The 16,099-nt window shown below is 44.7% G+C and overlaps 1 protein-coding gene and 1 pseudogene across 2 annotated transcripts in view; both read right to left on the minus strand.

Annotated features, from left to right (window-relative positions):
* Positions 1-506: 506 nt before the first annotated feature.
* On the minus strand, positions 507-667 carry LOC143675380 (U11 spliceosomal RNA; annotated as a pseudogene).
* A 1,466-nt stretch (positions 668-2,133) lies between these two features.
* PGBD5 (piggyBac transposable element derived 5) overlaps positions 2,134-16,099 on the minus strand; it is a 104,740-nt gene continuing 90,774 nt past the window's right edge. The window contains exons 6-7 of one of the 2 annotated variants that reach the window (XM_077149417.1): positions 9,440-9,545; positions 2,134-7,720 (exon numbers count right to left, since the gene is read on the minus strand). In XM_077149417.1, the coding sequence (XP_077005532.1) occupies positions 7,525-7,720; positions 9,440-9,545 (302 nt within the window). In that variant the 3' untranslated portion in view covers positions 2,134-7,524. The remainder of the gene's footprint in view (positions 7,721-9,439; positions 9,546-16,099) is intronic. The other variant, XM_077149418.1, reaches the window with a different exon arrangement.

Below are 16,099 nucleotides of genomic sequence, written 5' to 3' on the forward strand. Positions count from 1 at the left end.
CACAACTCCAGTTCTTAAATTTACACCTAATTTTTTTATTCAGTTGTTCCAGGTCCATCTTTCCAACCTACTGAAAGGACAGAAATAGTCCTGTCCCTCCCTCCCTCTGTCCACTCTTTCTGTGTCCTACCTGCCATGAGGCAGCTCTCAAGTTTGAAGCTAGATGAATTCAGGAAAAGAGAGTAATCTAAGAAAAGAGTCAATTAAAAAGCTAACATTTCAGCTGCCCAATTAATGATTTTGTTTCAACCACTGTTTTTGCCAAAGCTGTTTGCACATCTTAGTGGAGGAAAGTGGAACACTAGAAATTAAAGATAACAAGCCTACCCTCACGTGTATGTCAGGATAGAGGGAGAGGTTATTAATACATTTACACGGAGAAAATAGAATCATATATGCATAAACCTGGTGGAGAGTTTCTAAGTAAAGAAAAAACAAAAAATCCCTAAGAATTGTATTTGTAAAGAATCTACTGCAGATGTGAAGCTACAACCAAACATCTTACATGGGGAAACGAATAACATTTAATAATTGCCTGCTAGTTTTTTTTTTTTTCACCAGCTGCCCTAGCAACAAAAATTATGCTTCCGAAATCTCTTGATGTCGATTCCGCACGAAGAGCAACCGAGGCGCCCTACGTGTGCCACTCACGACAGAAGCCCTTTTTGCCTGCTAGTTTTTAATGAAACTTTTCTTTTAGCTTTGCTATGCCCTCTGTAGTAGTTGAGGCCACTTTGTTTTTTCTTGCTCACATTTGGTGGCAAGTATTTCCAAATACATACATGCCCTTCCTCTAAGGGCAGGTTATCAAATTAGCATATACTCGTCACATACAGTATAATTCCAGCCTTTTGAAGAATCTCAGACTGCATCTTTTAGAGAATATGCTTATTTAGCACTTCTGGTGCCCGCCACGGGAAGGGTTCCGTGTGGCCAACGTGGTGGTAAGTGCCACTCCCCAACAGGCTGGGTTTCCACATGATTAGTTGTACCACCGCCTTGGAGAAGCCTTTCTGGGTCATCCCTTCCCTTGGGATAGGTTATCAGTTCTCCTCCGTGCACTCACTGAGCCTTCCACAGACTTCCATCACAGCAGCCTTGCGGGCACAGACCACGTTTGATTTTTCAAAGCGTTACAGTTCCTAGCACAATGCCTGCATGTAGTATTTGAGAATGACCCTCAGTGGCTGAAAATGAATAGGCTCTGAAATCAAGAGACTGAGGTTCGGATCCTAGCTGCACCCCTTCTTAGTAGCATCACCCATGGCTCTGTAAGAACCACCAATAATGATGGTTCTTAGCTCACAAGGCTATCCTTGAGGATGAAATGAAATAACCATGTGTTCTGGTCTACCAAAGCTGCCAGAATGCAACACACCAGAAATGGATTGGCTGTTAATAAAAGGGGATTTATTTAGTTAAAAATGTATAGTTCTTCTGAGGAAAGGCAACTAACTTCCAACTGAGGTTCTTTCTTATATGGGCCTCCTCTCCAGGCCTCTGGATTCCAACAACTTTCCCCAGGGTGATTTCTTTCTGCATCTCCAAAGGCCTGGGCTGAGCTGTGAGTGCTGAGATGAGGGACGCTGAGCTGCTTGGGCTGTGCTATGCTGAGCTCTCTCATTTAGGCACCAGCCAATTAAATCAAACATCATTCATTGCAGCAGGCACGCCTCCTAGCCAACTGCAGGTATTATCAGCAACAAATGAGGTTCACATGCCATTGGCTCATGTCCACAGCAATAGAACCAGGCACCTTCACCTGGCCAAGTTGACACCTGAATCTAACTACCACACTGTGTAAAGAGGCTACCACTAAGACTAGTCCACAAATACTCAATTCATATTAACTGTTAATTTTTAGTATAGTTAGGTTTTAATTAAAATGTGTCAAAAAATGAATGTGAATGAATGAAAGACTAAAGAGGTATATGAAAAAGGAAGTGCACTTATTCAGGTAGTGCAGCTTGGAGGAGTGCAGTAGAAGCCAGTTTCTCTGTGCGCTCATCAATCACTCTTGCTCCTCATTGCCCTTCCTTGGCCAACAGGAGCCCTTCCCACATGCGGGAACGTTGGAACTTCACCCAAATCTCAGCAAGCATACCACCTTCCACTCTCCACCAGGCCATTTACAGATGGAAGGCTCCCTCTCCTCTTTATCAGTCTTTACCTCCAAATACCTACACCAAAGGTCAAGTTTCTAAATGACTTAAAAGAAAAAACAAAAACCCTAAGAATTTCATTTGCAAAGTAGCTACTTAAAGATTGAAAATACAACCAAGCATCTTACATGAACCACTTTTTAAAAAAGACATAAAGTAGTTGTACATTAAAACATAAATATGTTTTACCCCCATAGGGCATGGAAAAGGTGCACAAGTGGATTCAAACAGAGGAGATGGCTGAGAAGCATCTCAGCAATGGCAGCCTGGTCCTGAAGGAGAAGCGCCCAGGTCACCACTGGCCAGGGTTCGGATGCAGCAAAATTCTTCTGGTCATGGATAAATGGGATATTTGGGAGGTGACACACACACACACACACACACACACACACACACACACACACACACATGGTTAAGCAGCGGAACCTACTGCATATTAGCTGTGATTCAGGAGAAGACGTAGCAGCATCACCAGAGGGCAACTGATGCACTCTCACTTTCTGCAAATATTTTATAGCAATAGCTCTAAGTGCCAATTTTATACCTGATGTCCTCTTTTATTTCCTACTGGCAGAGAAAGACATACTTAAGTTTAGAAATCTTTTTAAGGATGAGAGATACGGAGAAGCTATATCAGATAAAGAATGAAATAACAGAGCCCAAAGTGAGAAGTCTCAGCAATATTCCTAATAAAAGATAAAGGTTGTTTGGGGAAGACAACCAAGGCCGCCTGGATGCAGGGACAATAACAAGACTTCTTTAGAGACAGCACTCTTTTTTAAAGCAGACTTCAGAGGGGCCTGGGGGTGGCTTGGAGGGGGACTTTCCCCTGGTAACTACATTGTTAGATTTTGGGGAGTCTCCCTTTCCTTTGGTCACATAAGTCCTTGGCTTTCTACAACCAAGGCTGACAGCCCTTACTTAATATATGGGGACAGACCAGAAACAGAAAACTGGTAAATGGGCAAAGACTTGGGAGAGTCTAATCTTGGCATTTTGGTCACTGTGGCCCATTACATGGCACAGCAGTCCCCAGACCCCAGGGGGCTCTGTAAGGATGATTTCATAGCTGGACCCCATCCCTACATGAGTCCCAGGGTGAGCACTGTCTCTGGAAGAGGAATGCCCAGCTGATCCAGCTCAGTGTTTATTGCAGCCTAAGATGAATATCCACTCAGATGCCCCCCAATCACTACTTACTTTTGAGACTGTGGCTCACTTCCACGAAACCTTTGGCTTTACTAGTTGCTAGGCCAAAAACCACCTGCCTTCTATCTAAGACAAGAAGAAATAAAACATGAAGAGGGCTATTATGGAGTCATAATTATTATGGGATCAGACGGGAAGTTTTGGTTTCCTTATAAGGACTACAGAAAGGGGGGAATACTTTATAAAGACATTAGCTAAACCAAGGATAAAACTCACAACTCTCTTGATGACGCCTGGGCTGGAAATACAGTTTTCTCCCTGGCTTACCTGGGCAAGTTGTTTAAACTCTTCAACTTTCCATTTCTCCTCCTGTGAACAGGGGACAAGCACATACCTACTTCATAGGGCTCACAGTGAAGATTAAATGAGATGGTACGTGTAAAGCATTCTGAACCACATAAAGTGTTCCTTATCGACTAGCCATTAATGTCATGCTTTCCAAACATGGTGTCCACAAGACAGTGCAGTGAACGGTGTGGCTGGTGGTGTTGGGTTGGGAAGACGAGTAAAACAGTCGTCTTTTTCCCTCTCCCACTGATAAATCATTGAATTGTCCTCATCCCAATCCACAGGGCCTGTGGAGAAATGTTTTGTTTTGTTTTGTTTTTGCCATAAAAGGCCAACTACCATTCAGGAGGAGAATGAATGAAGCTTGAGGAGTTGCATTTCCTCGCATCAACCCCCAATAATGGAGTGTTTGCAAGCTGCTTCTCTGTCTTGATGCCCCAGCAGCTCAGAGGCTCTCCATTCTTCCTTCTGGTTGCTGAGGTTGGTTCCAGGGAAAATGGCGGCACATAGGCCATACATGCGGGACTCAGAAACCACCAGTTCCTGTCCTGAGCATCTGTGATCTTGCTGCTTGCACTATGGCAGAGATAATTCACTTTGGTGGCCAAGCCTTGTCTAATTTAGTCAATAAACTGGATATGTTTGCCTGGAATGATCCAACCACCAAGGTCTTCCTGATTAACCCACCTGAGTTTTGAAATATGATCCAAGGGTAATGTTCTATTGACCACAGTAAGATGTTCAAAATTGAGGCTTTTTGATGAGCAGAGTATGGAAAAAAGACACAATGCAAATCAAATATGGAACGTGATCAAGAAAGGCAAAAAATACAAACAGAAATTAATTAATTTAAGTTAAATTCTCCTAAGAATTACCTTGCCTAATTTTAAATACAACCATAATGATGGGACTATATCATAAATTGTGTGACATATTTTAACTTGCATTTGGTATGATTTAATAGAGATTTTCTTTGAGGAGCCTAGAGGCTTTGTTGTTATTTTGTTTTGCATGTGGGTTGGGAAGCTCATCATTCAGGCTTTCTTTTCTAGACCCCTTAGCAAAAACATCCCAAAGGGAATGAGTTTGTTATGGCGGAAGGATGTGAGCAGAAAAGGGATTTCACAGGCCACCAGATGCCAAGGTCCCCATCTGCCTCGCACCCCCGGCTGATGAGCCAGGCTGGCTCCCTCTCTCATGAGCCACTCACTGGGTCCCTTTGTGGTCACCAGGAAAGCCCAACTATGAAATAACCCAATTCAAGTGTCAGCCCAACTAGGAAATAACCCAATTCAAGTGTCAGCTTCATCAAACCCAAGGATACTGGAACCAGATGTATTTTAGGTAGAGAAATTCCTCAAGTCACTCCAAATCACCTCTACAAGGGTAGGTCTGACTCCTGAAGGTTTTCCTAATCATGTGTCTTCCTTCTGGGAGACGAGAAACTCCTGTTAATCCATAACATGCCTTTTTAAGCCTGGAGTAGAGGTTACAGCCACCTCTACTAGATACCTACCTGAACTGAACTGTCTTCTTCAATGGTTTCTCAGAAGACAGATAGCTACCATTTTAAAAAGAGGGCACTAAAACTGTGTACTCTCTAATTACTTGGCCATGCAATGCCATCCACTGCTCCTGCTCATGACACTCTGGAATGACACACAATACAAACCAGGAGAAGTGAGGAAAAGTCACCATTCTGGAAGGCAGACACAGCATCTTCTTCAGTTGGCACAGGCACCTAAGACACAAGGATCCTCCCAGAACTACAACATTTCAGTCAAAACCTTTCTTTTTCTTTTTTTTTTTTTTAACTGCTCAGGGGTTCACAGTACTAAGAAGAGTTCAGGTTCTATACACTAGATTATATGACGAGAAACTAAGCCTTAAAAGAATAGCTCACATTTTTGTCCCTGACATTAAAAAACAAACAAAAAACCAATATATTAACAAAGAATCAACATCTAAATAGACCTTTATTTTTATTTCACTTGTCTGGACAGAAAAGTCATCAGCGTTCATTAGAGTCTCCGTAAGTGTTGGAAACACATTAAACTCGGAAATAGTGGACCTTGTAGAAAAGCATCACAAATTAAAAATATATTTCTCCATGTGGTAAAAGTGCTTTCAATCCAATTACAGGACACGGCAAAGGTGTTTTGGAACACAATGTAAAACTTGGCCTAGGATCCGTGGCACTGAATTAAAAGCAAAGGGGAGCATCCTGAACATTGAATGCAGGGATGAGACAGGCTCCAGGAGCACGCTGACGGCAACACTGCCAACTAACTGAGTGTGAACAAGGGAGAAAGTCCCAAAGCCTGAGTGGAATACATTTTGCATTTGTAAAAAAATGAGGTGGTTACATCAAGTTGGATCAAAGGGGGATTGTGTCATAACCAGAAGTTACTTGTTCTTGTCTGTGTGTGTGTATGTGTGTGGGGGGTCATCAGACCAGCAGCCCCTCTGCTGCCCCATGGAGGGTCCCCATGGAGACACGTATACCTTGATTCAGAAAGAAATCCAGGTCTTTTAGTAAAGCACCGGGAGCCCTGACTGCCAGCTGATCCGCCCAGAGTCCTGCTGGTAGTGCAGGCAACAAACCCCTCTGGCTCCATGTCAAATTACACCCAAGCCAGGTTTTTCCCATTTCAGGGTTTTTGCCAATGCCAGCCACATCATTAGATTGGAGTGGACAGTGCCAGGGTGACTGACTACACACGAAGGGAAGAAAATTAACAAATGGTCATCGGTAGAGAGATTTTGTGGTTTGCTTCAGCAATGCTACCTATTTTCCGAAACAAGTAATTCTGCCAGTGATGATGCCTGTGACAAAGCTGGAGGCCCATGGGCCTTGATGAAAGTGCAACAGCATTTCTTCTTGGAGGGACTGTCCTCTCCAGCCCTGGGAATGGTCACAGGGTTGTGATTATGGAAGGAAGAACCAGGATTAGGATGAGGAAAGGAGGTGAAGGAGGTGGAAAGGAATGGGGACCTTTTCCTTTACAGTAGATCTTAAGCAACAGTAAGAAAATAACCTGAAGATATATTTTAAAATAAGAAAAAAAATAGCATCACATGTCACTGCAAGTTATGGTGGCGTTTCCTTTTCCGCCTGGTCACAGCAGCCGAAACAGACTCTGAAACGAGCAGGGATGCCTCAGTTGCTACTTTAAAATGAATGGAAAACTGCTAGCTGCTCTTTCATTCTATTTTTTTAATGGCACCCAATTTGTTTTTCCTCTTTTGAGAGCCCTGTTCTAAGCAGCCTGCCACCAGGCAGATGTTGGAAAACCCTCTGGTCTCCTATACACACCTGAACAATTTTTAAGAGTGAAGGTCAAATCTTTTGCTTGCCTCCCTGTCACCTCTGGACATGTGGTGAAGCTGACTCATGCCACACATCTCTTTACACAGCAGATGATGTTGCAACTCTTCCTATGTCTGGTTCCTCTGCTTGCAATAGCCTTCCCCAAGTCACCCCTGCTAAGAGATGACACTCCCTCGCCAGGCTCAAGCGGGTATCGTGAGGATATTACGCCCTGCTGAACGAAACACGACAGACAGTAGCAATGGCCGGTATTTGGAGAGTCTCGGGGGGTGGGGGGCAGTGCCCAGTCCTTGTGGAGACCCACAAAGGACAGGCTCTTCTTCCAGTGGAAACTGGGACAAGCAGCCGCTCATTCCTTCCAAGTCCCTGCTCCAGACCGCCAAGGCCTTGCAGCAGCATTCCCGGGGAGCCAGCCACGCATCGGGGGCCTCTCCAGGTCTCTGACAGGGCAGGGCAGAATGGTGAGCTCTCTCCCTCCCCTTACCCTCCCTCAGTTTGGTCCCTTACCCACACTTCGGGCCAGAGCCCGGGGCATCAGTGGGATGGCGAGGTGTCCTCCAAGCCCAGCAGCTCCTTGACAAGTCTCTCACCAAACTGTGCCCGGCTGTATCTCTTCACGTGGTAGGCATCCGACATTTTGTAGAGGATGTACGCGTTGTTGATAGCGATGCTGATGGCGAACCAGAATACCTGCTGCCAGGTCTTGTTTGGTTTATGAGAAATGAAATACCTAAGAGGACAGAGTGGGAATAAGAAAGGCTGGCCCCGTGGCTCATGGACACCCCGGAGAGAGAACCCCAAGAGGCATCATCTGGGGTCAGCCAGATACTTGAAAATGTTTCTCTACATTTGCATGAGGGCTAAAGGGGAAGCATTTGGGTTGGGGCGAAGATTTACCTCAAGGCTTTGTCACAATGAACTTGACTTCAAGAAAATGAAAACGGGTCCTATCAAAGAACGGGGTGGTGGTAGAATGCTCGCCTTCCATGCGGGAGACCCGAGTTCAATTCCCAGACGATGCACCATCCCCCACCCCACCCCCCCATAGAAAGAATGGGGAGGCATGAAGCGGGAGGAAAGCAGGTGCCAGGTCTTCTACAGCGTGGCTCACAAGCTCAGGGGTGAAGGGGCTCAGTTAAGCCCTCGAACTTCCCTACCTGCCACCCCTCCTAAGATCTGCTTCCACTTTCCGAAGGGGCCTACTCCCCTCAGCTCCAGGCCTTTGTGAGAACGCTGCCTCTCTTCCAAGTCCACGCTCTCCTCACCACCCCCACCTACCCCTCAGATTTAGGAATAGGTCTGTCCTGGGTTCCTGCCCTCGAGGGAGCCTCCACTGATGCTCTGACTGAGGTTGGAGTTCCTTCTGTGTGGCCCACAGCACCCGGTGCTAACCCAACTTAACTCTGCTCTCACCATCCTAGGGTTTCTATGTGCTTATTTGTCTCTGCAACGACCGTGAAGTGTTTGAGAATCAACATCCCCAGCACCAGTGCTTCGAACAGAGCAGGCACTCCACCGATATTTGTTAAATAAATGCATATGTCTTTGTAATAACCTTATGGAAACTTAATAAGGTCCTGAGCATGTAAAGTACACAAAAAGTGCTTATTCAACAAGGACTCGCTAAAAGAGTCTCAGGAATGGGGCAAACTTCCACACCTAGGCTGTTTCCCAGGGAGAACCAGGTCCTTGTTCCCTTCTCCCATGAGAAAGGACATCCAATGTAGGTTGCCCTCAAAGAGTGCTGAGGCAATGTCCATTTGCCTTCTGGGTTAAGCCAACCTTGTTCTAAACTGTAGAGCCCAATCCTAGTAATTTCATGGTCATAATAGTGCTCGGAAGCAATCATTCCTGGAGTTCCTGTTAGGGACAGGATGATACTCTGCTAGGGGATGCGTAGCTAAGCGCGTCCCATGTACCATCTGGTTGTGTGTCTACTATGCATGCCCTGTGCACAGTGAGGATGGGACCATGCCTGCAATCTTGTTTAAGGACATCCGTGTTCAGAGATATGAAGTAACCAGTGCCAGAAAATAAATGGGCTGATGCTAAGTGCTCCATGGGTGTGGACAAAGAAGAGTGTAGTCTGGGTTAGAGGAAATGGGAAAGTCTCACACAGGGTGGAGGATCTGAGCCGATGGTTGAAAGGTGGCCAAGATTTGGGCAACTGAAAGGGACAGGCATCTTTGGACAAGGGGAATGGAGAATTTAAATAGTGCAGAGTGAAGGAGCCTGGGTACCTGGGGCAGAGGTTAGAGAGCAGGATGGGACAGCAAGGCTGAGTTGGGAATTCCAAGACAGGGGGGTCAGGATTTTATCTCATGGACTTTTAACTTATCATTTCCTAAAATGGGGAGATTATCAATCATCTACCAATTTATCCATTATGTGATGGCGAGGCAAAAAAAAAAAATCCCTTTTGTAGATTTGTGTTGATGCTTCCACTTACTTGCTGTATTTGTCATCATATTTGCAGATGTAGCTAAGGTGAGCAGCAAATGCCTCCACAGCCAATGGGCAGGGGATCTCTCCACTCTTCCTCTTAATGATGACTCCTGCAGAGGAGAGAGAAGACAAATCCCCCTTCTCACCTACCTCCTCCAAACACCAGTGCTTAATTTACCACGTGCCGATCTTACTCCAGCCCCGGCTGTCCCTAACCAACTTAAAATAGTCAGCAGAGGAGGCGGAAGAGGAAGAGGGGAGGAGGAAAGGACGAAAAAGAAGAAAAAAGCAAACCTAGTCACCAACAGCTTCAAAAGAGTGGAGGAGAAAAATATCCAAGTTAGATGCGTGCAAAGGTGTCTGCTGGCCGGGACACAGAGTGTCAGCGCATCAGAAAAACTGAAAGCAGGGCAGGCCTCAGCAGGCAGAGTTCTCACCTGCCATGCTAGAGACCTGGGTTCGATTCCCCGTGTCTGCCCATGCAAAACAACAATAACAAAAAAAACCTGAAAGAAGGGGCTCAGATACTTGTGTGCCCGCAGTCATAATGGCATTATTCACAAACACCAAAAGGTGGAGACAACCCAAGAGTCCATCCACAGATGAATGGATACCCAAAATGTGGTCCCTACACACAATGGAAGACTATTCAGCCATAAAAAGGGATGAAGTTCTGACACCTGCTGCAACATGGAGGCACCTTGCAGGCACTATGCTAAGAGAAATAAGCCAGACACAAAAGGACAAGTAGGGTATGATTCCACTTATGTGAAATCTCTAGTATAAGCACATTTATAGAGAAAGAAAATAGAATAGAGGTTGCCAGGGACTGGGGGGAGACAGAATGGGGAATTACTGCTTGATGGGTATAGGGTTTCTATTTGGGGTGATGGAAAAGTTTTGGATATCGGTAGCAGTGATGGTTGCACACCACTGTGAATATACTTAATGCCACTAGATGGTACAGTTTAAATGGCAATGGCAAGTTTTACGTTTTCTCTATATAATTTTATATATATATATACATATACAGTTAAAAAAGAATGAGCAAGATTGCCCTTTTGCCTTGAACGGAAAAGTGGCTAGCAGGAACAGTAACGATAAATCATAAGGGACAGCACGTGGCACACGTGGCGATGACATGTCCAAAGACGTCTTTCAGCGGCCCCAGGGAGTGTGCTACACCCGACTGGATGTTTTAAGAGGGAGATGCAGGAGTCACTCTTCCCTCCTTCCCCTTTTCTTGCTCTTCCCCCAGCGGGGCTGGGAAGGAGAGGAAGGACAGGCAGAAGCCACAGGACGCCATGGAGTCATTTCTGCCAGCCTCGATCACAGTAGAAGGGCGGGACGACCAGCTCAGAATGAGGAGGCTGCCCCCCCTGCCTTATCCACTCTCCCTGGGGCCGGCGCTTTCCTTCCAGGCCCCCCCAGGCCTCCGGGACTCCTCAGGGATGACTAGTGCCTCTTTGCAACAGAGCTGCTCCTCACACTCTGCCCCTCAGGCTCATGCATCCAGATGCCTTTTCCTCTATTAAAAACAAATGGGAATACTTCCCAGGGGCACCAGCAAAATCACTGCAAGGTTAATAAATCCTACCAACAGGGTGTGAAAACCGAAAAGGGATCAAATAGCCCTCATTATCCTGCTGCCCAAGCTAAACAAACTGTTTTCCAAGACCTGCCCCTCAGGCAGCTGCCTGCCACACTCCAGAGATAATGTGAAAGACCGTGGAAGCATGAATTTAACCAAATAGCCATTTACATTAAAATGTGGTTTGGGATTTACATGCCGTCTCCTCTGACCAGCCTTCAATTTTTCCTTCCTCAAAGCAACATGTGATTATGGGCACATTGCCACATACATATTTTAAGTAAAAACTTTCTATTATTTGACTTTTTTTCCAGGTCAGAGAATGGAAAAGAAAAGCACAGGATTCTGCAATTCTAGCAACACTTAAGTAGACATGTTCAAAGCAAAAATGACATCCCCTTGCAGGTTGACAAAGAGGTATAAGAGGGGCCAGCTGCTTTTCCCCTTTCCCCCACAGAGAAGGGCAAGGAAACAGGGATCTCACAGATTCACGTGCATAGATTGAGCCGAGATCTTTGCTTTGTTTGTTTGTCTTCCAGGAATTGTGATTTTCGCATAGAAGAAGTAAGTGGAGAGTCTGTGAGAAATTTCATTTCCAGGGCCCCAGCTCTAGCAATCTGGTTCCAATAGACCCAGGCGCATGCATTTCCCAGAGCTTTCCAGGACGCCCAGGAATCAGAGGGCCATGGATTCTCGTCCCAACCCAACTACTCGCTGGCACCAGGCCCAGCAGCCAGGCCCAGCAGCTCTCCTCCCGGCCAGATGGTTCTGGACTCTTTACTTGCTTAGAATGCCCTCCCTCCTCAGAGAGATGCTACAATGTGTGAGCCAGCTGGTTGGGGCATTCTCCACGGCTATGGCAGGTATGCTTGAAAGGATGTATGCACTCTAGAAAAGCCATGTTTTAATTCTAATCCATCTTGTGGGAGCAACCGTTTCTTATAATCCTTATTCAGTACTATAAATTGGGAACTTGATTAGGTTATCTCCACGGAGACGTGACTCACCCAATCGTGAGTATTAACTTTTAAATAGAGGGAGATGTGACTTCACCCATTCCAGGTGGGTCTTGATTACTTAACTGGAATTCTTTAAAAGAGGAAGCATTTTGGAGAAAGCTTGAGAATGACAAGAGCAGCAGAGACACAAGAATTACAGAGTCCACCAGCCAGAGACCTTTGGAGATGAAGGAGAACGCACCTGGGGAACTTCACGAAGGAAGAGGCCGGGAGAGGAAGCTAGCAGATGTTGCCATTTTTGTCACATGCCTTTTCAGTTGAGAGAGAGACCCTGAACGTCATCGGCCTTCCTTGAGTGAAGGTAACCTCTTGTTGGGACATTTGCTTTAGTTGGGACATTTTCTCGGCCTTAGAACTGTAAATTAGCAACTTATTAAATCCCCCTTTTTAAGAGCCATTCTGTTTCTGGTAAATTGCATCCCAGCAGCTAGCAAGCTAGAATAGAAGGGATGTCTATAGCTTCTGATACCTTTCCTGAGGATAACTGCTCCCGGTCCCATATCTCAGCCACCACACTTCCACCGCCAAAGAAGGACTGGGAGAACGTCCTATGCTTCACACTAGAGGCCCCGATGCAGAACCTGGCTTTCAATTGCAGCCTCTTCTGGACCCAGAGATGCCCTGGTCGCTTTGGGTAGTTCAAGGTTCCACCGAGCCCACGTGGATATGAGCAGGTTAGACCATCCCTATAAAGCAATGGAAAGTCCCTTAGTTCTTTTCTCTGAACTCCGCCATTCTGAGTCAGGCGCATTTCCAGTGTGAGTGAGTCAGGATCATTTTTCACAGATCTAAGTGTTTACTAAATCCTAAAAGTTCGCAGGTTTTGACCTTCTCCTTTCAGGCAGCCTAGGGCAAAAGCTAATGGACTGCCACTTTCTCAATACATCCAGCCATGGGAAACCTTTAAGTCTCATTTTCCTTTCAATCCTTTTCATATTTTTAGGTTTAACATGGGAGTTTCAACTTGAAATCCTTTTGAGTCATCTCAAAACCTGAATCAGCATCACTCTCTCAGTGCCCTTTCCCCCATATGATAAATCAGATCACTCTCCTCCCCTCCTAAGCTATTTTAGATTCTGCGATCCTAGCCCCATTTTGAAAGGATCCTCTAATATCCTTTTCTGAGGACCGAAAAGTTTGAAAACTGGAAATGTTAACAAGAAGTCACTTGACATTTATTCTTTGCTGACTTTATGGCCAGGTGTGAGCAGACGCTGTTTCCAGACTCAGTGGATGGACCTGTGCATATTTATGGCTGTGAACCCACACGCACATCTATATTCTACACGAACATCTTTGGGACACTGCAATCAGCTACAAGACATTTGAGAAAAACGCATTTTCCCATTTCAGCAGAAGTGTCTGTGGCCCACCTTCCTCGGGATCTTTGGCTGAAATCTGGGCCACCATTCTGCAAGTCTGAATGAGTGAGTCACAGCCTGACTCCTATTTATATGCAGACATGGTGCATTCCTGTTAGCCCCACTGCCTTGGAACTGGGCATGAGCAAAAGCCCTGGAAGGGAGCTGGTAGACTCAAAATGGATTTCAGAAGAAAAGCGAAAGGATTTGGCTCTCCATGGGGATGTTCCTCAACATGTGACAGCATTTAAGATTTAAAGAGCCTGCAAAAGAAGGTCATTTCTCCTTAGAATTCAGGGTAAAGAAGGATAAGATGCCTTTTCCAGTGTCTAAGATGCCAAAGCAAGAGGTCATCTGGGTCCTGTGGTGCAGAATTCCAGATTTCCCTGGATCTTCCAGTAGGAGCCTTGATCAACTGTGCTGACAACACAGGAGCCCCAAATCCGTATCAAATACTGTAAAGGGGGACAGGGGACAGCTGAATAGACTTCCTGCTGGCGTGGGTGCACGTTGATGGCTCCAACAAAGAAGGATGGACCAGAACTCAGAAAGAAGGCTCATCCAGCAGTGGTGATTAGACAACAAAAGTCATACTGGAGAAAAGACGGTGAGTACCTTTATTGTGAAGATAGCGCAGGGGTCATAACAAACAATAAAGGAGAGAGGAAAGGTTCTGCCACCATGGAACCAGCTGCAGAGGAGTTGGCCCAGGACTGCATCCAATGTGATAGGATTACATAGCCCTCCAGTGTGAAAAACAAAAAACATTAAAGATGATTTGCTCCTTCTCCCCTAAAATAGATGGGCAACCTAATTCCTCAAATATTCCTGACTGGCCATGTATTTTCTAAAATTAGAATTTAAGTAAGTTTCAGAGGGCCAGATGGGTATAGATGAACATAGCAGAGCAGAATGCAAAGATGAGGCGCAGTCACTAGAATATGAGGCTTTATTTCATCATCTGGGTGGCATTTAAAATCAATAAAGAAAGGAGGACTTGGTTGATACGTGGTCCAAGCACAGAGGGGGTGCTGCTTGGTCAAGCATCCCTTGACACTTAACAACAGCAACAAATAATGATAGCACAGGTTCACTTAATGCTATGCGCCAAAACAAATTCCAAGAGGATTAGACTAAAAGCAAAACTCTCATTGCAGGACCACCAGGTGAATACTAAAATTTCTCTGGCCATGGAATAGAGGAAGGACGTTTAAAATACAATAGCAAAGAAAATGATCAAAAGATTTGCCTGTATAGTAATGAAAAATCTTTTTTCATGTTAAAAACTACTAGCCATAAATAAAAACAAAAGGAAAACAATCGCAGAAAAATATTTGCTATCATTATAAAATTTGCTTTCAAAAGACAGGTACCTCAAAAGGAAAACCGGAAAAGAACATGAAGAAACCATTCAAAACTAGTCAACAAGCATATAAAAAAGATATTCAACCTCACCCACAGTCATAGCTATTTATTTAAAAATTTGTTTAGCACTTTCACCTGTCAAATAAATTTACAAAAAAGAGAAAAGATAATAGTGTTGGTAGAGCATTGGAATTTTATGCAGAGTACTTTGGAACTGAAAATTGCAAGATACTGAACACACTAAATTTTAGCATATTTAAAAATCAGCTCCACCAACTTTCTCTTTTTCCACTATCAATATCCTTATTTGTTCCCTTGGTCTCTGGTTTAAAGTGGGGAGAGGGCAACCTTTTAAGATTTGTCATGCTGAAGCATGTTTTGCACGCCATTTTCCAGCTTCCCCAGTTGCATTCATTTCTCTTCATTATCTCTTTCACCAAGCTCAGATAAAGGCAAGGTGCTGCCCTGGAACACCTTCGCAGAGGCCATCATTTACAAATAATTTGGTGGGAAGCAGCAGCCTAATCCTTACGCCCACACAGCTTCCCAGAAAGGCTCTTAACCCTGCACCTGAGCTCTAACCACTGGAGTCCAGAGGTCTAATCCAAATGGTCACTTTCAGCCTGCAGAGTCAATTGCAAACCTTTCCTCTAATTGCCCTTAGCACAACACTCCAGAGCTCCAGCTTCTACACCCCCTCAACCTAAATGGGGAAACAGCAACTCATCAGCTTGAGTTTCTCGATGGTAAACTCAACTAAAATTTAATTTTATTCTGAATGTAATTTAAGCGATGGGTGAAGGATGGGAATGAAGGCACAGCATACGTTTAAAACACATGCAAACCCACGACTTCCTTGGCATTGTTGCTTCAAAAGTAAAGAGGAAAGACTTCTTAATATACAAGAAAGAACGCAAGGGATTGTCGATAGACCAAACAGCTGTAAATACTTTTGTAAAGTGCCCTTTGCCGTTTCAATTTCCTTTGCAAGAATTTACTAGTGATTTTACTATAGGCAATTTTAAATATAATAGACTCTTTGCTAAATAAATCCCTTTATTAGGAATGCATTTTGAAGCCCAAAGAAAAGTCAAGAGAAAAATCAACTGAACATAGAGAAAATTCAATTCTGAATGATAAGATATGGTTGATACTCCCCCACCCCATCAGAATAGACTTTTTACAGAATTCCAGATGAGAAAGTGAGCATGTAAATGTCATTCACACGTGGCCCATTATCACACACACAGGTACCAGGCGGAGAATGAAATGGAGACCTCTTAAGTCATCGGTGAATTCCCATCATCATCATTTCTCTTGACAGCTTC

This window comes from Tamandua tetradactyla, chromosome 2 (genome assembly GCF_023851605.1).
Source record: "Tamandua tetradactyla isolate mTamTet1 chromosome 2, mTamTet1.pri, whole genome shotgun sequence".
Taxonomy (NCBI): Eukaryota; Metazoa; Chordata; class Mammalia; order Pilosa; family Myrmecophagidae; genus Tamandua; species Tamandua tetradactyla.